Raw genomic sequence first — 21,287 nt, 5'->3', positions numbered from 1 at the left:
CTTTGTTAGCCTGCAAGTGGCTTGCTAAAGGTTAGCTAGCTATAAAGGATTTGCTGTCTTTCCGTTTTCTTCTGGGTTTTTCTGCTGCTGGATTCTCGGCGGGTGCGGTGCAATATCGCCCTCTCCTGGAGAGTTTCACACAACAACAGTTTTCCCACTCCAGGAAACGTTTTCCACCTGCCGTCTTTATAGTTTATAGTTTTATTTTTTATTAATAAAGTAGGTGGATTGTAGAATGTATCTCTACAGTCAGGTATTAAAATGCATTCGTTTTGGACTGGGGAATCGCTTAAAACCACACTGCTTACAGATAATTAGCCTTTTATTTTATTTTATTTTATGGGAATAAAACTTTATCGTTCTACTTTTGGAACGCTAGCGACACCAATAGTCTGCTTTCCACACTACATATAGTCCCTATCAGGACAGTACAGGTGCACTGTACGGATATTGGGAAACTTTTCTCATGCATGGTCTCATGATGTTGACGTCACCAAGAGGAATGCATGACAGATAATGCATAGACCTGCGTGATGGAAGCTACGAACAACACCATGTCTGTATTATTCTGCTGCTGTTCGTGTCCCTCTTCTTCTGAGACTGAGGACAGTGAGGTACAGTATGAGAAAACACACAAGCACACAAAAACATCACACGATCAGTCAAATGTTAATGCAAAAACAGCACGACATGTTTGCTACAAGTGTCTAGAGGGAAGTGTTATAAGACAGTCCGGCAGCGCCTAACAGTCAGATGCAGTGATTCACAGTCGGATTTTGCTAATCACCAATGTAATGTGCAAACGTAGGCTAATAACTACATCGTCATTTCTCAACGGGTTTAACTGCAGTGAACAATCTATATTAATTGTCTGTTTTTGTAGTGTTTGCGTATGCCTATTAGCCTACGCTGTATGTTGAATGTATCTGTCAGGCATAGGTCAAATGTAAACTGTATACGTGTGTGTGTGTTACAGCGGCAGCCTCTCCTTCAGCCCAGGACTCAAGAGCCAGAGAAAGTAAAATCAGCGAGACAGACCAGGCCAGCACACAATGGTCTGTTTGACATTTGACCCAAACCACATGCCATACTTGGCCGGGTGCCCTCTAAACCCCTTAAACCCCTAGCGACACGCTACATGGATGCCCATAAACATGGCCTTGGTTAAGAGTGGCAGGTTGTTTTCCCTTGTGTGTGTATGTCAGCGTGTGTATACACACAGCGTGTTTGTGTGCAGGAGTTGCTGATAGTCGTTTGTTGTGCAGACTCACTGGCCCAGGGTCGCAGCGGTCAGCTGCTGGCGCGGAGGACCGGCGTGCCGGAGCTGGACCGGAGGTTCTGCGACGCTGCGGAGACCTTCAACGAGCAGCAGGAGCGCTTCGAGGCCATGACGCGACGCATCGCCACGCTGCGGCGGGCCTACGGCTGTAACCATGACGACTCGCTGTCCCTGACGGAATGTGTGAAGAGGATCAGAGATGCGAACGGTACAGCTACAGAACACACGCATGCAGACACACACACACACACACACACACATATCAGATGTCAACCACTTCTTTCACGCGGCCTACTCATGTTGAGCTAAGTGGAGGGGGCGCTCTCTGTCTCGTATTGCTCTCTCTCCATTTGCCTCATGGTTGCTTTCTCTCTCTCCACCCCTTCTCTTTGTTGCTTTCTCTCTCTGTTTCTCTTTTCCTCTCTTTCCTAGAGGGCAGATACGCTGTTACCCTTCAGATGAAGGGATATGACTTCTGTCTCTCCGCGGTTGCTCTGGGTTCAGAGACTGCGGTCGAGGCGTCGCTGCCCCCTCAACTGCAGTTGGCTCAGGAGGAGCTGAGGGGCGTGTCCCAAGGCGCCAAGGCAACAGTAGCGGCAGGTACTAAGCTCCAGGAGCTGATTGGCTGGCTGCTGAGCAGCGAGGAGCGAATGGCGGAGCAGGTGAGGCAGGCGGCTCCCACCTATCAGGAGCAGTGCAGGCTGGAAGAGAACCTGAAGGAGACCATGCAGGAACTGAGGAGGGCCAAGGAGCTGTCGCTAGGATACAGACGACAGGCTGGAGAGGTTCTCTCTGAGGTCGCTGAGATAGCAGGAGTCAGCCCCTAGGATCAGGCACACACACACGCACGCACACACACACACACACACACACACACACACACACACACACACACACACTCTCATACACACACATACACACACACACACACACACACCACACACCACGAACGTACGCGCACGCACGCACCCACACACACCGACACACACACACACGCTCGCACGCACCTTATTAGTAGGCTATTTGCAGTCATTTTAAATCATACCTGATTCTTGATGCTATTTTTGACTTTATATGGATTATTGGGAAACATGAATCTGTCCTAACATTGCTTTTTGGTAGTAATTATACTAGGCAAAGTACCCCACTTTGCATGCTAAATGTTCTAATAAGGACATAATATAAGTAATCAGCATCTGTATTAGGATTATTTTGTATAACTGTAATCTCATTGTTTGCTTACCTATCATTATGAAATCCACATATTGTGCCACACAGTACATTCCGACCTCTATAGTTTAGTGCAGAGAGAGAGAGAGACAGAGGGAGAAGTGAAGGACCTTTGCCATTGATCTTTTATATATTTCCGGAGGCCTATTCCATTCTGATTGATGACTGGACTAAGGACTTTTATTCTGCCAAGAGAACATGTCATCATAAAGCAAAAATAAACTGACTCCAACATCAGCAGGAACTGTGGAACATTTTGAGAGGCTGAATGTTGCTACAGAATAACACAGGTGTCACTGAATCCTGAGGGATAACACTACATCTTACTGTTGGACAAAAAACATTTGTACATCTGTATTGTTTTTATTTTATTTTAATTGTTGAGCATTGTAAATTATCACGGAATTCAGGGTTGTGAGACAGGTGAACAGACATGCATCATTTATTATAAGCTAGCTGCAATTAAGATTGTCATGTTTTGCTAACCTTCAAATGCAATTAGGGTAGCAGCCCCCTGACTGCCGAGGGCAACCATGGCGCATGAAGCATGGTGGTTTACTCAGCATGAGTTGAACCCCTTCTGTGTAATAAAGGTTATTCCCGATGTAGGCAATTTAAATAGGTCGATGTATCAATTCTGCTGGCTCAATTTCATACATAGGCCTATACATTAATATCAATCACATATAAATCCCGTCTTTGATAATACTTAACATATTCATTTTGGAATCTCATTTACTCATTATATTCTTCTAAGAATGGCATTTGAGAAGTTTGCCGGTAGATGACAGATCACACGGTTTCTAGTCTTTCCGTCAGCTGTCAAATAGCGATGACAGTGACAACCTATCACAATCGTGGAAATTATTAAGACCCGCCCAAAAGGCCGATCTCATTGGACGCCATTAGTGGGCGAGTGCCGCTGAATCTTCTGTGCTACTCGACCATTGGCTCATGCGCCTGCCACTCTGAAGAAGACCCCGAGTTCAAGGTAGTCTGAGTGGAGAAAGTAAATGAAGATGGAGGAGTTTGATGTTGAATTATATAGAAGACCTATGGAGTAATTGATAGCTATTTAACCTGTCCGGTCGAAACGATAGCGGACGCCGAGATCGAGAAATCGCAAGGTAGCATGCTAGTAAGTAAAACCAAAACTTTCTTACTGTCGTTATATCTTCCATGTCAAGAAAGCGCAGAGTTTGCAGCACATTTTGACAGCTTCAAACCAGTGGCTGAGGATTATCAGGCGCTGGTTAGCAAATGTAGCTGCCAGACCAGCTAAGAGCTTGCGGGTAGTTTGAGTCGAGAACAGGCTTCCAGAAGCGACCAGGCAGCTAGTAGATATGCAATGCATTTCGGAAAGCCAGCCAGTTGATCATTTTTAGGCGGTTGTGCTACCTAGTGCTAACGTTAGCTAGCACGGTAGCTGCTAGCTAACTAGAACCAGGTTCGTGCTATATACTGTAGCTAACGTTAACAAACTGCACTGGTTAGGGAAACGGCTGCACAAGCTACCCGACCTCCCAGCTAGCTGGCTACTAATAAAAGGTGGAACACACACCTGGTTGCTCTTGGGCTATAATAGACACTTACAATTTGAATGATGCTTGTTTTGACCCTGTCCTATGACAGCTGTGTGTGTGTACGCTGTCAGGAATGTTTGAATTGATATTAATGTGCCTCTAAATTGCCTGTATTGTAGACCTCCACTCTGAGGCAGAGCGAGGCCTCATAGTTACTTCTCCATTCATTCGTAAGAGGTTGGGTCGTGCATTGTCAGGATTTTTGCAATTGCTGTCATGTGAGGTAGCTTTCCTGTTTAAACACCCAGTTAAACCCTGCTTCCCCAAAGAGAGACTGTGTGTGTGTGCGCGCGTGTGCGTGTGTGCAAATATGCTGTAACCGCGAAGCCAGGTTAATGTTGAGACTTCAGCACCAAAGCGTTTCAAAACGGGCGTATAAATTCCTGGTGTCGCAACACATGGTTGTTCAAAGTCGTGATGTGATTAGATTACATATTATACATATTATGTCTTATACTGTAGCTCTCCGAAGCCAGAGCTGCACCGGGCCAGGCTCGCTACAATAACAGGGGCTCAATTGTTTGTTACGGAGGCATTCTGCTCTCTCTCCAATGTCTGGGACTGCATGTTGCCCCTCCGACATTTTTCTGTGTGTGCGTGTGTGTGTGTGTGTGAGAGAGAGACTTTGCCCTTTAGCAGTAAATGTGTCATACTCGATGATGTGTGTGTGTGTGTGTGTGTGTGTGTGTGAGAGAGAGACTTTGCCCTTTAGCAGTAAATGTGTCATACTCGATGATGTGTGTGTGTGTGTGTGTGTGAAGCGTGTTGATGAGAGGTGCGGTGAAGGCATTCTCCTTCATGCTCTCCTGGTTCTCCTAATGCCGTGTGACAGGAAGGCCTGTGGGGGCCGCCAGCATGGAGGACGGACGGATCCTGCTGTCAACAGGGATCCCTCTCAGAAGAGGGAGGGGGAGGACAGGGATGTCCCGATCGACTGTCCCGATCGACCGTTTCTGTTCACATCTGCCCTTTGTCTTTCCCACTGTAACACGCTTGTTGGTTGTCAGACGTACAGTATAGAGCCGTGTAAGGACAACTTGACTGCCACTGTTTCAGTCCAACATGCGTCACTTGGTCCTCTTGGAGCAATTAAAGTAGGCCTAGCTTTGAGAACTCCCTTTGGGAGCTCTGGCTGCTCGTCTGATGTGGTACTAAAATTAGGACAGATCCAAATGTGAGGGATTTGGACAGCTGTGTGACTCCCTGTGATGGCTGGTGGTGAGCTTGGTGATTTTGGAAAGAGAGAGAAAGAGAGCGAGAGAGAGTGTGTGAGAGAGAGAGAGAGAGAGAGCAGAAAAAGGAGATGACAGGGAGTGAGAGAAAGGTGGTCTTGTGCGGAGTTAATCACCGATCCTTTTAGGCGCACTAGCTGAAGAGAGAGAGTGGAAGGGAGAGAGAGTGGAAGAGAGAGAGAGTGGAAGGGAGAGAGAGAGAGATAAGGGAGAGAGTGGAAGGGAGAGAGAGAGAGTGGGAGAGAGAGAGAGTGGAAGGGAGAGAGAGCATAAGGGAGAGAGAGAGCGGAAGAGAGAGAGAGAGTGGAAGGGAGAGAGTGGAAGGGAGAGAGAGAGAGTGGAAGGGAGAGAGAGAGAGGGAGAGAGTGGAAGGCAGGGCTGGACTGACATTATATTCTACCGGTCTAGTTCGGGCCGGTAGGCTATGAAAAAAAAAAAAAGAAGAAAAAACGGCCCCCCAAAAATGGACAGCGGCCCATTGGTTCATTTTCTATACTGACACTGGGCTGGCCCAATCACATGCTTAAGACCAACCCCCCTCCCTCTGGTAAGCTCAGCCCTGACCCCTCCGGCCTAGCCTGGTATGACCATCCCGATCTAGCGAGCTCACTGCTTCGCTCCGCAATATCGGTCTGGCCTTCGCCCCATAGAGAACGATTATGTGGCCGGGGGTACTTGCCTTGACAGACAAACACCTTCAGCCAATCAGCGTTCAGCAAACTTTTTCCAAATCCAGTCAGAAGAACAGCAAAAATGTATTTTCCACCGAGAACTCCGCTAGTGCATACTCTTGTTCTTGTTTAAGTGTTGTGATTAAGTCTATTTCTGCAATAACTGCACTTATAGCTGTGTTTATTCTTCTAACGTTAACGTTACCACTTGTTGCTTCGGGAGCCACCATGTTTGTATAGCGAGCGGCAGGGACACAAACCAATCAGGGGCTGCTTTCCACTGTGGTACGGAACAACAGTTAAAACGCAGTCCCTGATTGGCCCGGTATGGTCTGGATTTTGGGATAATCGCTTTCGAGGAGGCGAAGGCCAGACCGTTCTGCGTTAGTGAAACAGAATGTGAGCTTGTGAGAACGGGATGGTCGTACCAGGCTACCTCCGGTCCTCCCCTTGGCCTGATGGTCCACGACATCCCAATGTCAAAATCGTGAGTCGTGACGAGGCAAAATGGATAGAAAGCGCAAATGGGGTTCCCAGAAAATCCGGGAAAAGAAATTGAAAAAGTTGGCAGAGGATGCCTCGAAATGTGTCAAAATTACAGATATGTTCTCTGGAACGACTGTGGGGGCAGGGGGTCCTGCAGAAATGCTACCGGCTGCAAGCACTAGCACTGCTGCTAGCACTAGCGTTGCCCCGATGTGACTCCAGAGATACGCTGCCGCTCCTCTAATCTGGGGTCACGTATATAAGGATATAGAAAAGGGTAGCCAGACTATTCCGGGCGGCGAATTTCAAATCTGACGCTCACCATGCAATCCTGTAGATGTCTTTTGTCAGGTCGGGGCCTTGTCGGGTCGTTTATAGGTGAAATAACCACTGTTATAGCCTATTTTTCACTCGTTTAGGGGTTTTCTGCTTCTTCTTCTTCTATGCTCTACCGGAAATAGCGCGCTCTGTGCGATACGTCACAGTGCTGCCACCTATCGGTGAATGCTGCAGCAGCACATGTTTAAAGGAGTAGTAAAGGGAAAATGCATGTTTAGCCCTGTTTTAAGATTACTTATGATCATATACAATGGTTCAGATCAAAATAGACAAAACTAGCACTTTTGAGAGAGTCTGATAATTGCTCTACCACCGTTTTGGTCATACAATGGATGTGGGTGGGCACCTTGAAAAATCATGTTAAACATTCAAAAACGTGTAACATTCAAAAACATGTTAAACTCTCAATTTCAAAGACAAGAAGCTCACCGAGGTGTTAGTTGGCGTTCTGACATATAATTCGCCATAAAGTAAGATTTTAGTTCATCTGGAAATTATTTTTAAAATATTTAGCATAGAACTATTTAGTCGCAGCACATACGTGTGTAAACTTCCGCAAACTAGGTAGCCTAGTAACAAGATTGTTAGACAAGATTGGCGGCCAGATTAGAGGAGCGACGGCGTATCTCTGGGGTCACATCGGGCTAGCGACACAGTCTGACGTTGAGTCAGTTGTGACAGTGGAGGTGGAGAATACAGAGGATACAGCAGCTAAAGAGGTAAGCAGCTGTAGCTAACTAGCCAGGGCATTTGGGAGCTTGAGTGTCTGATGCAACTGACGTAGGCTAGGGATGATAGCCGCCAGAGTTTCCCCTACCAATGCTTTGGAGGGGTGGCCCGCCCCCCCCAACGTGACCCCCCACCCCTCCTGAAAGACACCAAAAGCCAGAAAATACTGGACTTTTAAATCGCTATCATTTCTAGCATAAGTCAATGGAGTTTAACATAGCGGAAATTAGCATTGTGGCTAGCGGACATTTTCTGACTGGGAGTGAGAGATGATGAAATGAAAATATTTTCTGTCGTAGGTAGCTACATAAGTAATGTAACCACAGCTTAGAGTCCATGTATTCTGATGTTAGTAACTACAAATGTAGGGCATAGCCTACATTTTAGGTTAACATCTTGAATCTGTGTTGACTGTTAGTTCCAATTTCCCCCCATTCCCTATGCATTTTAAGCAATGCTTTTGCAATTTCTTTTCAGCTGTTTAAATGTTATTTTCTCTAGTAATATGTTTATATTTTTTGTAGTTATGTGCACTGGTTTCATTTCAGCTCAGTGTAGAGAAATGCACTTTAAAGTCACACAGAAATGAAAAAAGCATCCTCTCCCATTTTGGTTCACATAATTGGTCATAGTGTTCACCTATTCAACGATGTATGCCAAAAAAAATAAAAAATTCTACTTTTGTTGTAATCTCATATCAAAGTATATAATTTCTTACTTCCTGGAAAACGGTAGGTCACGTGCAATGACGACAACAGGTACCTTAGATTTTAGGCCAATAATCTCACAACATCCTGTCAATCAACGCTATCCCCCCACTATCTGGCTGAACTGATTCAAGTTCGTGCGACATCTAGAACCCTGAGGTCCTCCTCCGAGACTCTTTTAATAGTCCCTAGATCGAGACTTAAGACCAAGGGTGACCGAGCTTTTGCGGTGGCTGGCCCAAAGCTCTGGAACAGCCTCCCTCCACACATTAGACACGCACAGAACCTAGGGCTCTTTAAGTCTCAGCTTAAAACGCACTTGTTTTCACTGGCTTTTGAGGCCTGATAGCCTACATCCCCTGTCCTGTTTTGTGTCCTGTCCTTTTATTGTTCTGTGATTATGTGCACTTTATTCTGTTTTTTGTTTTAGTTTATTTTATATATTGTACAGCACTTTGGTGCAACTTCGGTTGATTTTAAACGTGCTTTATAAATAAAGTTGACCTTGACCTTGACCTATCCTTCTATCGAATCTGTCTAAAGTTCTTAAAACCCGTCCACTTGTCAATGTTCCAATCAAATTCCTCTAAACATTATGTCCCACCCTCATAGCTTGTTTGCGTCGGAAAAACGTCAAACTACGGAAGTTAGATGATCTCAAACGTCCGTTTCTGTGCGACTAAGATAAACACCTTACTGTACTATGACGACACTGTTGACACCATGTATCCGTGACACGCCCGCCCCACAACAGACAACACTCAATCAATCAATCAATCAAAGCTTTATTTGTATAGCGCATTTCATACCCAGAGGCAACACAATGCGCTTTACAGAGAACAAGGGAGGTGGGCATACGACCCACTCTCTTCATATTCCAGAGGGAAGCAAAAAAACAGTAATCACCCGGGGGCCAGATAAGTGAGCTGTAAAAATTCTTCCCTGACCCCTCTCAACAAGGCGATCGAATAAGCTCCAGGAGAATGTTTGTCTACCGGCTAAGAACATTTATAAAGCAATACATTACATTAAATTACATTTCAGAGTAAGAGAGGCTAAAAAAGCATCATAGGAGAGACATGGCAAATACTGGTGTGTGTTCCGGCCTAAAGCCGGAAGTGGGCTGGTGTATGTCTGTGTGTAGGTGTGTGTGTGTTAACCAGTGTTTCCTGTGGAACTGATCTCTTGGTGTGGTGGTGTGTGAAAAAAAGAGTCCGATTTGAAACCCAAAGCGGGGATCGGAGACCGCCCTTCTTCCTCCCTTGTTCCTCTCTCCTGTCCCCTTCCTTCTCTCTCCTCTCTTGCACTCCTCTCAACAACCTCTCTCTCACCTGTGCCTCAACTCTGTGCCTGTGCCACAGTCCTGTCCTCTCCTACCACAATCCCTGCCTCTGCCTAAAAAAAAAAAACAATTAACTGAAGAGTAGGCCTATAGAGAGGGCCTAACTTATCTTGTAAGGCTGGTAAAGTCCTAGAGCTTAAAATGTAATTAATTACATGTCACTGGACGAAGGGCTGTAACGATTATTACATAATCGTCAAACCACGATTATTTTTGCTGACCGCGATTGTTTTTTGTAACCGCGGATATGAAAAAAATGTTTTAATAAAAAAAAAAAAAAAAAAAAATTATTTTAAAATAAAATAAAAATATGTTGCAGAGTTAATATGGTAGCAACCCTAGTTCAATGGAATTCTTCAACTTGTTGGCACTTGTCCTATACGTTCATAGCAAATAATGACAAGAGACACTGTATTAAAGAAGTAAAGAAGCACTGATGCATTGTCCACTTCATGTGCTATTTGTATACTCCAAATTTTCTTAATTTTATTTTTCAGTGCTTTTTTTTATTGAGGAGGATATATGTTCTATGTAAATGTTAACGTTCATGATATTAAAGAGGCGTCGTTTTAAACCACAGGTTTACTTCATAGGCTGAGTACTTGTGTTATTAGGCTAAAAATGAGTCAGAACCCGGAACCCACCCTCACTCACTCACTCACTCACTCACTCACTTACTCCCTCTGTGTCCGTCTGTCTTTCTCTTTCTCTCTCTCTCTCTCTCTCTCTCTCTCTCTCTCTCTCTCTCTCTCAAACACACACACTCTCACTCAAATCAAGCTGACATGAGCATCAGTGCCAGGGCCGGCCCGTGGCATAGGCGAAGTAGGCTGCCGCCTAGGGTGCCAGATCGGCAAGGGGCCCTAGTGGTGTGATGCGAGCCCCCCCCCGGTCAACAACTCTGACAATTATTGTAATAATTGCAATTATTTTTCTGACAATTAATCGTTAAGCAAAATTCATAATCGTTACAGCCCTATACAGTAGGCTATATAGCCTACTGTATTTACCATTATAGGCCATTGTAATACTGGTATTAAAAAATAAAATAAGAACTCTCCAACTTGCTTTTGATTTCTTGTTAGGAATAGTGCTTACTGTTTGACAAGAACCTGAACTGAGATTCTCAAGTGAAACTAATAAGCAAGCTATTTGGTGGTCAGAGAGCGAAAAGAACAGTGAAATTAAATGAAATAGAAATGAAATATAGCTTCCCCACTTGCTCCAGCACGCATGCGCACAGCAAATAAAAGCATCAGCTAAATGACTGTAATGTAATGTAAACTGTAATGCCTGTGGGCATGCAGAAGACCAGGACAGACTCACTTCCTCTGACCCCCACTCCCCCTCCCTCACACACACCTGCCATCAGGGATCCTTCTTTTATCAAAGAAGTGAAGGAATTCAGGAATACCCCTCTTTTTTGTGTAGGCTAATTGAATACAGAGTTGGAGTTTGAGCACTGTCTTTTGGCTGGGCCTGTCCTTAAAGCCACATGTCTCTCTCTCTCTGTTTCTTCCATTATAATAAGTACTACTATTAGAGCCGTGTGTGTGTGTGTGTGTGTGTGTGTGTGCGTGCATGCGTGTGTGTGGTGGCTTACACCACCATAGGAAAAAGTGGCTGCGCTCTCTTTCTCATTCTTTCTCTCTCTCTCCGCCCTCTTCCATCTAGCCCCCTCCTTATAATTATTGGTCTGGCCCTCCAAAAACAGAGCGTTCTGATTGGCCCGTCCACTTCCTGGAAGAGGGATAGAACGTCCCAGAGCAGTGTGTGTCTGTGCTTGTGTGTAGCAGGAAATTAGTCTGCAGTGTGTACTTCTGCTCTCCTTCCCTGAAGACTTCTCTGGGCTAAACGTTGAACCTGGCTCTCACCGAAAGTGTAAGTAGCTCACTACCATACTAGGACAAGGTGGGCCAGCAGGCCTGACGGTTAGTCACTGTGTCTTATGGTAACATTGCTGCATGTCTGAAGAGGGGAGTTTGGTGTTCGGTGTGTTTAACGTAGCCTGACTTATGACTCAGCCTGAGTCTGTCTTACTTCTCTCTGCGTGGGTGTGCCCTTGGTGGAGTGAGCTTGTGTTATTGGCTGTCCTCTGACAGGCTCAAATGGAACGTGTGCATGTTGTTTGCATGAGTGAGAGAGAGAGAGACGGGGGGGAGAGTGAGGGGAGGGGAGGGAGAGAGAGGTAGGGGAGAGGGGAAGGGGAGGGGGAGAGAGAAAGAGGTGGGGGGGGGGGAGTGAGAAGCAGAAAGCTCTGCCTTTTGTAGGTCTATAGAACTGGCACCCGGTTTGTACAGCAAAGAATTTGTACCACCAGGTCTGGTCGAGTACGGTAGGGCTAGGTTTAGTACGGTAGGGCTACTGTAGGTCTAACTGAGGACGGTAGGGCTAGGTTTAGTACCGTTGCTACCTCTCTGAATAGGCTATTGTAATAGTGCTTTGTGATAGCCATTCTGTAGTGTGTGTGTGCGTGCGTGCGTGCGTGCGTGCGTGCGACTTCATTGGGAACCGGTCGGCAACTTGGCAGATCCACCTAAACAGGTTTTGTGAACAGACACACGCACACGTCACTGCGCGCAGGCACGCACGCACGCACGCACACACACACACACACACACACACACACACACACACACACACACACACACACACACACACTGTGTATGTTGGATTGGGCAGCCTAACCGGTGTTGTTAGATTGTTCATTAGAGAGGTGTGTGTCCATCCATCCCTCCATCCCTCTATCCATCCCTCCATCATCCCTTCATCCCTCCATCCCTCTATCCATCCCTCCATCATCCCTTCATCCATCCATCCATCCCTCCCTCCCTCCCTCCCTCCCTCCCTCCCTCCCTCCCTCCCTCCCTCCCTCCCTCCCTCCCTCCCTCCCTCCCTCCCTCCCTCCCTCCCTCCAACCCATCCGTCTGTCACTCAGTCCATGTGGCTGTAGGTGTAGCTGTCTCCTGTTAGCTGACTCTCTCATCCACTAATATAATATGCATTCGTCCCTCTATCAGTCTATCATTCCATCTGCTCTACCCGTCCATTTAGCTGTCTATCCAGCTATCGTGCACCATATTTCCTTTGGATATGACTTTGTGTGTGTGTGTGTGTGTTTGTACGTGTGTGTGTGTGTACGTGTGTGTGTGTGTGTGTGTGTGTGTGTGTGTGTGTGTGTGTGTTTGTACGTGTGTGTGTGTGTGTGTGTGTGTGCGTGCGCGTTCGTGCAGACTATTCAGGAATTTGTCTTTCTATAACTTGGTTGGCTCATCCTGTAATCACTGTCTCCTTGCTAAAGCTACCCTGCAATCACACACCCACAGGCTGTCACTCTCACTCCCCCCCCCCCCACACACACATACACACACACACACACACACCGGGTGCTAAACTCATGTATGCCACACACATATTGAGCTTCCTTTTTCTGGGGGTGGGGGCGGTGTGAGAGAATTGGAAAGGGCATGAAAGAGTAAGGCAAAAAGACTTGGTTAATTTTTTTCCAAATGGACAATTTGAGTTCCCTGTTGGTTGCCAGTTAGATGAGTCACACTCCCTACATTCCTGCCGTGGTATGGTCTATAAATACACCTGCTAGCAAGGAGAATGAACCAAGGGCTGCTTTTAGGGAGGAGGGGGCAGGTGAAACAGATGATAGAATGATGCTGCATGGATGCTGCGTGCGTGCGTGCGTGCGTGCGTGCGTGCGTGCGTGCGTGCGTGCGTGTGTGTGTGTGTGTGTGTGTGTGAGCGAGACACAGTTGGCTCATGTGGCATGTAGCGTTCTCTCATGCACTGATCTGTGACCTGCAGCAGGCTGTTCTATGTGTCAACAACACCAGAGGAAGTCCTATAATCTACACCAGGGGTTCCCACACTTTTGGCACAGTGTGTGTGTGTGTGTGTGTGTGTTTGTGTGGTTAAGTCATGTTAAAGGATAAGGACACTGAATTTCATGTTTAGCCCTATTCCTGGCTTCCCTGGCATGTATCTGACTAGTACAGGTTAAAATATTTCTGTTTTGTGCAGTACAGAGTTCTGTATCAATAACGTTGGCGCGCGCACCCAGGCTCGTTGCTAGTTATGGGCACATTCGAAAAAGTTGTCCTGTAAACGCCATAGGGCATTTCGCCTCTGCATTTCGAAACAACAGTAACTTGTAAACTACTAATTTCACCGAACATACAACAGCCATCCCTTCATGCTGTAAACCTCCACTAAATTCATCCGAATCCGGATTTCGCTGAGATTTACAGTGTGAAAGGAGGGCTGTTGTATGTTCGGTGAAATTAGTACTGTTTAGTGTTTACAAGTTACTATTGTTTCGAAATGCTGAGGCGAAAGGACCTATGTTGTTTACAGGACGACTTCAGAACAAGCATAAACCATGTAATTCCTGAACTTGAAATCCACGTATATCATACTTTTTAGAGTTTTTCGAGTGTGCCCATAACTAGCAACGAGCCAGGGTGCGCCCGCCGACGTTATTGACACAGAACTCTGTACTGCACAAAACAGAAATATTTTAACCTGTACTAGTCAGATACATGCCAGGGAAGCCAGGAATAGGGCTAAACATGAAATCTAGTGTCCTTATCCCTCTTCCTTTTCTATCACCAAAGATGGCATGTGTGTGTGTGGTCATGGTCTACTCGTGGTGGTCTCTGCACTCATGAACATAATCCCATTGGAGGGGGGGGGGGGGGGGAAGAGGGAGAGAGCAGAAAAAGGAGATGAGAGGGAGAGAGGGAGAGAGAGAGGTGGTCTTGGTCAGAGTTAATCACCGATCCTTTCAGGCGCACTAGATGGGGAGGGAGAGAAAGGGGAGGGGTCTAGCGAGGGTCACAGAGAGGTTGTGCCCACTGGTCTGGGCTAATCTGTAGTTCACATTGGGATTGGAATTTTATTATCCCCCTGGTTCTCTGAGAGAGTTGGGACGTTAATCGATAAACCCCATTCAGAGAGATGGGCTGTGCCCAGATTTAGACCCACATGTCCTCCTCCTCCACCTCTCTCTCTCTCTCTCTCTCTAGCTCTCTCTCTAGCTCTCTCTCGCTCTCTCTCTCTCTCTCTCTCATTCTTGCGTAACAATATTAGTGTAGGAAAGGAAGAATCCACCAGAGGCAGACGACAGAAAGAGAGAGACAGAGACAGTGAGAGACTGAGACAGAGAGAAAGAGAGGCAGAGAGAGACTGAGAAAGAGAGAGACGGAGAAAGAGAGAGAGAGAAAAGCTGACTGAGGGGATGTGGAGGAGATGGAGTGACCGGAGAGTAAACCAGTCCAGACGGTAGTGAAGGGCAGGGGAACGAGGCGTGATTGGGAGAGGGAGAGGAAGAGAGACAGACAGGAGGAAGAGAGAGACAGAAAGACAGACAGACAGACAGACGGGAGGAAGAGAGAGAGAGATGTTGAACGACAGCACCAGATTGAGGCTCTGACAACGAGATAGACAGAAATGGAAGGAAGACGAACTGAATGAGGATGCGATGCGGGATTGATTACAAAGTAGTACAGCTTTAAAGCAACACAGGTAAGCTTATCACTGTCTCTCTCTCTGTCTCTCTCTCTCTCTCTCTCTCTCTCCCTGTCTCTCTCTCTCTCTATCTCTGTCTCTCTCTGTCTCTCTCTTTTTCTGTCTCTTTCTGCCTCCCATTTGAAGGTGTCTACACACACACACACACACACTCGCACTCAATTCTTGTCTGCTCACTCAGCATATTGTCATCGATAACCAGTATAATGCTAGGCTAGGCTTACCAGCGTAATGCTAGCCAGGCTAACCAAAGTAATGCTAGCCAGGCTAACCAGTGTAATGCTAGCCAGGCTAACCAGTGTAATGCTAGCCAGGCTAACCAGTGTAATGCTAGCCAGGCTAACCAGCGTAACAGTGGTGCTTGATTTGGCTCAAAGCTGATGGGAAGGTTCCCCAGACGACCTGCGCTTGACGCACTGCAGGAACAGGTTTGCGACTGTGTTCCAATATACGGTCTGGCATTGTTGCGCTTAATGGGTGTTGGTCTTTCTAACAAGTGAAGGTGAACTTGAAGCAAGGTGTGTGTGTGTGTGTGTGTGTGTGTGTGTGTGTGTGTGTGTGTGTGTTAATCTGATGCTAGTGTTTGCTGGTGTTTTTCCCTCAAAGGAAACAGAAGAGAAGGAGACAGAGGGAGAACTATAGGAGGAAAATACAATTGTTCCACGTATGTGTGTGTGTGTGTGTGTGTGCGTGCGTGCGTTCGTGTGTGTGTTAATCTGATGCTACTGTTTGCATGCCAAAGCACCTGGTGTTTTTCCCTCAAAGGAAACAGAAGAGAAGGAGACGGGGAGACCTATAGGAGGAAAATCCAATTGTTCCATGTATGTGTTTGTGTGTGCGCGCGTGTGTGCGCGCGTGTGTGTGCGCGCGTGTGTGCGTGTGTGTATTAATATCCTCTCCTCTCTCCCTCAGGTAGCGGTGGCCCCACATCCGATGAGGGAAGATGTTGGCTATGGACCAAGGAGTGGTGGAGGAGTGGCTGTCAGAATTTAAGGTAGGGGTGTGTGTGTGTGTGTGTCTGTGTTTCTGTCTGTCTGTGTGTGTGTGTCTGTCTGTCTATGTGGACATGGGTATTCATGAACTTCTTCGAGCTGGTTCGTGTTGGGCGATCATCTCTGCTTCCTTCAGGATGTTCTTGTTTCCTTGAGTTCTGCCTCAACAGACCTTTTCCAGCTGTTTCTTGGTCTTCCTGGCTTTCTTTTCCCTTGTGAGTTCCAGGTTAAGGCCTGTCTGGTCGTGGTGGAGGATGGTTTTCTCAAGGTGTGCCCAATCCAGCCCCATTTCCTGCGTTTGACTTGGGTTTCAATTTGTTCTTGTGTGGTTTGCCAGAGCTCTTCGTTTGCGATGGTATTAGGCCAGTAAATTCCCAGGATGTATCGTAAGCATCTGTTAATGAATGTTTGGCAGCTTGTGCTTCTCATTATTATCTTTAGGGGAGTTGTTTGTGCACTGGAGGGATTCTTTATTGGGAATTAGCTGTTGGATTGTATTCAGACATAATGTAGGCTGGTACTGTCAAGGATCACAGCCGACTGATGCACCCTCCCTTCCTGCGACGGAGGGTTATCAGCCGGGCTGGAGTTCCGTCTCTCATCGCTGACCCAACAGCTGCCAACTTGGGCTAATGCTAGTTAGCTAGCTACATAATAAATTTGTCAAACTGAATAATTACCACACATATAATAAAAGAAAATACAGATGGCTAGTTCAGTCATGATGTGACTAAGATATCTGCTAAAAAATATATTTTTTCCCCATCAAAAGATTTAGCTACAATGTCCGCAAACCATTAAGCTAGGTTGCCAAATTACTGTCGCCTCAACATCCACTAGGGATGGGAATTGATAAGATACGATTCTCTTATCGATTCTCATTGGGCAAAAAAGAGTACAAACAGGTTTATTAATATTAATTTACTTTTATATGTACTACTTTGAACATGACAATTACAGTGCTATTTTTAGGTGTATTCACCTTGAACTAAAAATAAAACTGACATAAACAAATCAGTATTTTTTCAGACCGACTACTACCAGCCTGACTGAACGTCATCTAAATTACATGGATGGAAATGGAGATTATTCATATAGTGAAAGCAGGTTTACACAATTAAACAAATGGCACTAACACAATAGACAGGGACTCTGGAGGAGTTTACCTTCGACTACACTAACGTTAGCTGCGTTGCTGTCGTCACTCCAGAGCGCATCAAAAACGGGACATTCCTGCAAAGTTATTGCATGCTGTGTGGCCAAATGTTTTTGCATATTTGTAGTATTTTCCCCCCTTTGATGATGTAGGTTTTTGCAAGCATTGCAAGTGGCCGTGTTGTCATCTTGTCGCATGAAATGTAACCACACTTTCGAACGTTTATGCCTAGATGACATGTTGCTGGCTTCTTCTACTGCGGTCTAATAAAACAAAACAAGGCAGTGTGTGTGTGATGACATTGCGCATGCGCAGCAACGACAAGAATCGATAGCGGAATCGTTAAGGATTTTGGCTTACGATTCCAAGGAATCGATTCACTGGGAACCGGTTCTCAACAAGAACCGGTTTTCGATTCCCATCCCTAACGTCCACCATATTTGTTGATACATTATTGACCGGAGGTGTCGCAGTTGCAAAGAGTTGTGGGAGCAAAGGGAGCAAAAGTGACCATCGCTTGCTCACTTCGAAAATGACCGTTCCGAAGGGCCCTTTGAAGGGAGTACTTTTGCGCCCTTCGGATTGGAACGCCCTTCAATATGGCGGTGGTGGGCGTGGCCCCGATTATGTTCCCTTCGAAGGGTAGAGCCCTACCTTTTGGAATACAGATCTTATTTCTAGAATCACACACACACACACACACACTGAAGTGCTTGTAGGCTAGCTAGAAGCCTGCCTCATCAACCCCAAGGACTTTGTGTGCGGGCGGATGCGGAGTAAGATGCTCAATGTGTGTGTGTGTGTGTGTGTGTGTGTGTGTGCCTGCCTGCCTGCCTGCCTGCTTGCCTGCCTGCCTGCCTGCGTTTTCACCGGTGTGACCGGATTGATCTGGCTGACGGTTCCATTCGAGCGTGTAATAACCAGTGTCGGGGTGTAATAAGTTAACCAGTGTCGGGGTGCAATAAGTTAACCAGTGTCGGGGTGTAATAAGTTAACCAGTGTCGGGGTGTGGCCGGGTGACGGTCGCCCCCACACTCCTGACATGCACATCACGCTCACGGCCGAACCCGCCGCTAAATCACCGGTAGACAAGTGCGTTCGATCACGCTGCTCTGGTCAGAGACGAGTGCCCTGTGGGGAACAGGCGCTGTCTGGCGCAAGGCTTTTGAGGCGTTTCTGATGAGGGTGTTTGTGTGTGTGTGTCAGACCCTCCCTGACAGTGCGGTGTCCAGCTACGCTGCGGCGCTGAAGGAGAAGGGCTCCCTGGTGCCGGCGCTCTACAAGGTCATCAGGGAGAACTACAGCGACGTGAGAACACACTCCTCCACTCTCACACACACCCTCACTCACTCACTCACTCACTCACTCACTCACTCACTCACTCACTCACTCACTCACTCACTCACCCTCACTCACTCACTCACTCAAATCAGATCATTGCTTTATTGGCATGAATGGTAATAAACCGTTGTTGCCAAAGCAGAATAATAATACACAATTATATATAATACACAATTATTTAATATATATATATATATATATTAAATTAAAATAAAACTTAAGAAAAAAAAAAAATATATATATATATACAAAAATAATATAATCCGATTATGTAATATATTAATTAACATTCATGTTTTTCTCTAAAATCATGGCAGAGTGTTACATAGTGTGCAGCTAAATGTGTGAATCGTGGATCTTCTCCTAGACAGAGTTTCAAAAGTTCATCCCATGTTTTCCTCTGATATAAGGAGTCTGCTGCTGTAACCTGTTGTAGGAAGGCCTCTCTGACAGGCAGGTATAGAACCTCCCTTTCTATTTCCCCTGAAGAACAGTGTTTGCAGATTCTCAGTTCTCTGGGTTTCCATTCCTTCTTATAACAACCTTTCTCAGTCTCTAGTTGATGGTCGCTGAGTCTGTACATTGTTAATGTGCGTTTCTGTTTGGGGTTTTTTACGCTTACTAGATATTGAGCTAGAGAATATTCTCTATTCAATAAGCGATAGCATTCTAATTTGTTGATTGACAATTGGAAAAATAAAACAAAACCAATGTAAAAAGCTTTGTTTTCCTTGTCTATGGTATTCAGGAGAGATGGAGAGATGATGGAGGTCTTGGATTTTGAGGCGGCAGGTTTCTCTGTTTCTCATAGGGTCTGTCTCTGAGCAGAGGCTGTTACTGAGAAAGGCTCTGTGGTGATAGGAATCAGGATCAGCTTGAGATAAGTGAACCTGGAACTTAATTGACCTTTTGATCATGTGGAGAGAGAGAGGGAAGTTCCCCAGCTCTGCTCTACATGCATGGTTTGGACAGTTTCTGTGGAGCTTGAGGATTTCTTTAGAGAATTGAAGATATGATTTTTCTGTGGGTGTTTTGTCCCATGATGTGTGCCTCTGGGTGATTAGAGGGCCCCACACTTCACTTCCATACATAAGGATGGGTTGAATTACACTACTGAATAGTTTTAGCCAAATTTTAATTGGAGGATTACATTTATTTAGTGAACTTCTTATGCTACACTCACTCACTCACTCACTAGGGCTGCACAATTAATCGTGAATTAATCGAAATCGTGATTATGACCTCCGCGATTAACTAATCGCATAAGGCTGCAATTAATGTGATTAATTATTTTGCTTTGAATTGGGTGTGCTAGGACTACACGGACGAATAACAGGCGCTTATGCTGTCTGACCAATCACATGCGTTCCCGCTGAGTGGTTACAAAAAAGATGATGTCACTCAAGCCCAGCAGGTCATATGCAAACTGTGCAGAGCTAAAGCTAAATTACTTTGAAATATTAATCGCAATTATTAATCGCAATTACCATTTTGAATCAAATAATCGCAATTATTATCTTTTGTCATAATCGTGCAGCCCTATCACTCACCCACCCTAACTCACCCTCACTCACTCACTCACCCTCACTCACTCACTCACTCACTCACTCACTCACTCACTCACTCACTCACCCACCCTAACTCACTGACCCACTCACTTTAACACTCTCACTCACTCACTCACTCACTCACTCACTCACTCACTCACTCACTCACTCACTCACTCACACACTCACTCACTCACTTACTTACCCGCCCTAACTCACCCTCACTCACTCACTCTGTCACCCCGTCACTCACTTACTCATCCTAACTCTCACTCACTCACTCACTCACTCACTCACTCACTCACTCACTCACCCTAACTCAACCTCTCACTCACTCACTCACTCACTCACTCACTCACTCACACACACACACACACACACCCTCACTCACTTACTCACTCACTCACTCACCCTAACTCACTCACCCTAACTCACTCACTCACTCACGCACACAGCCTCTCACTCACTCACTCACCCTCACTCACTCACTCACTCACTCACTCACACACACACTCACTCACTCACTCACTCACTCACTCACTCACTCACTCACTCACTCACTCACTCACTCCGTCACCCCGTCACTCACTCACTCACACACCCTCACTCACTCACCCTAACTCACCCTCCCTCACTCACTCACTCACTCACTCACTCCAACATCTTCTGGTTCTGAGTTTAGTTCAGTAGCCTTACACTTGCCCTAACTGTGTGTGTGTGTGCGTGTCTCTGCGCGTGTCCTTGTGTGTGTGTGTGTGTGTGTGGGTGTGGGTGTGGGTGTGTGTGCGTGTGTGGGTGTGTGTTCCAGCTGCTGGGGCCGGTGTGTCACCAGCTGTTTGAGTTCTACCGCAGCGGGGAGCCGCGGCTGCAGAGGTTCACGCTGCAGTTCCTCCCTGAGCTGCTGTGGGGGCTGCTGTCCGCCAGCTCCGCCCGCCACCCCCACACCTCCGGCTGCATCCAGGCACTGCTGCTCAGCATATACAACCTGGTGGGTGTCTGTCTGTCTGTCTGTCTGTCTGTCTGTCTGTCTGTCTGTCTGTCTGTCTGTCTATTTGTGTGTGTGTGGCATGCATGCATGTGTCTGTGTTTGTGCGTGTTTGTGTGTGTGTCTGTAT

At 46.3% G+C, this 21,287-nt stretch overlaps 2 protein-coding genes across 4 annotated transcripts in view; both read left to right on the top strand.

Moving 5' to 3' along the window:
- The first annotated feature begins 483 nt into the window (after window positions 1–483).
- On the top strand, window positions 484–2,664 carry LOC311323271 (uncharacterized protein). Its single transcript, XM_084455470.1, has 4 exons — window positions 484–614; window positions 977–1,055; window positions 1,266–1,487; window positions 1,712–2,664. Exons 1-4 carry the CDS (start codon window positions 534–536, stop codon window positions 2,104–2,106), a joined length of 777 nt encoding a protein of 258 aa, XP_084311596.1. The 5' UTR covers window positions 484–533; the 3' UTR covers window positions 2,107–2,664.
- An 847-nt stretch (window positions 2,665–3,511) lies between these two features.
- hycc1 (hyccin PI4KA lipid kinase complex subunit 1) overlaps window positions 3,512–21,287 on the top strand; it is a 30,327-nt gene continuing 12,551 nt past the window's right edge. For 2 of the 3 annotated variants that reach the window (XM_084455105.1, XM_084455103.1), the window contains exons 1-4: window positions 3,512–3,647; window positions 16,049–16,130; window positions 18,491–18,592; window positions 20,981–21,160. In XM_084455105.1, the coding sequence (XP_084311231.1) occupies window positions 16,080–16,130; window positions 18,491–18,592; window positions 20,981–21,160 (333 nt within the window). In that variant the 5' untranslated portion in view covers window positions 3,512–3,647; window positions 16,049–16,079. Of the gene's footprint in view, window positions 3,648–11,435; window positions 11,480–16,048; window positions 16,131–18,490; window positions 18,593–20,980; window positions 21,161–21,287 lie in introns of those variants that run through there. The other variant, XM_084455104.1, reaches the window with a different exon arrangement.

The sequence above is a fragment of the Borostomias antarcticus genome, assembly GCF_949987555.1.
Source record: "Borostomias antarcticus genome assembly, chromosome: 21".
In the NCBI taxonomy this organism is placed as follows: domain Eukaryota; kingdom Metazoa; phylum Chordata; class Actinopteri; order Stomiiformes; family Stomiidae; genus Borostomias; species Borostomias antarcticus.
Note: the sequence above shows the minus strand (reverse complement) of the source record. Positions and strands in the feature narration are given on the sequence as shown.

Coding starts and splice junctions, on each gene's coding strand:
- LOC311323271 (XM_084455470.1), top strand. CDS start 534: ATGGAAGCTACGAACAACACCATGTCTGTATTATTCTGCTGCTGTTCG. Junction 615..976: donor CTGAGACTGAGGACAGTGAG/GTACAGTATGAG, acceptor TGTGTGTTACAG/CGGCAGCCTCTCCTTCAGCC. Junction 1,056..1,265: donor GACCAGGCCAGCACACAATG/GTCTGTTTGACA, acceptor TTTGTTGTGCAG/ACTCACTGGCCCAGGGTCGC.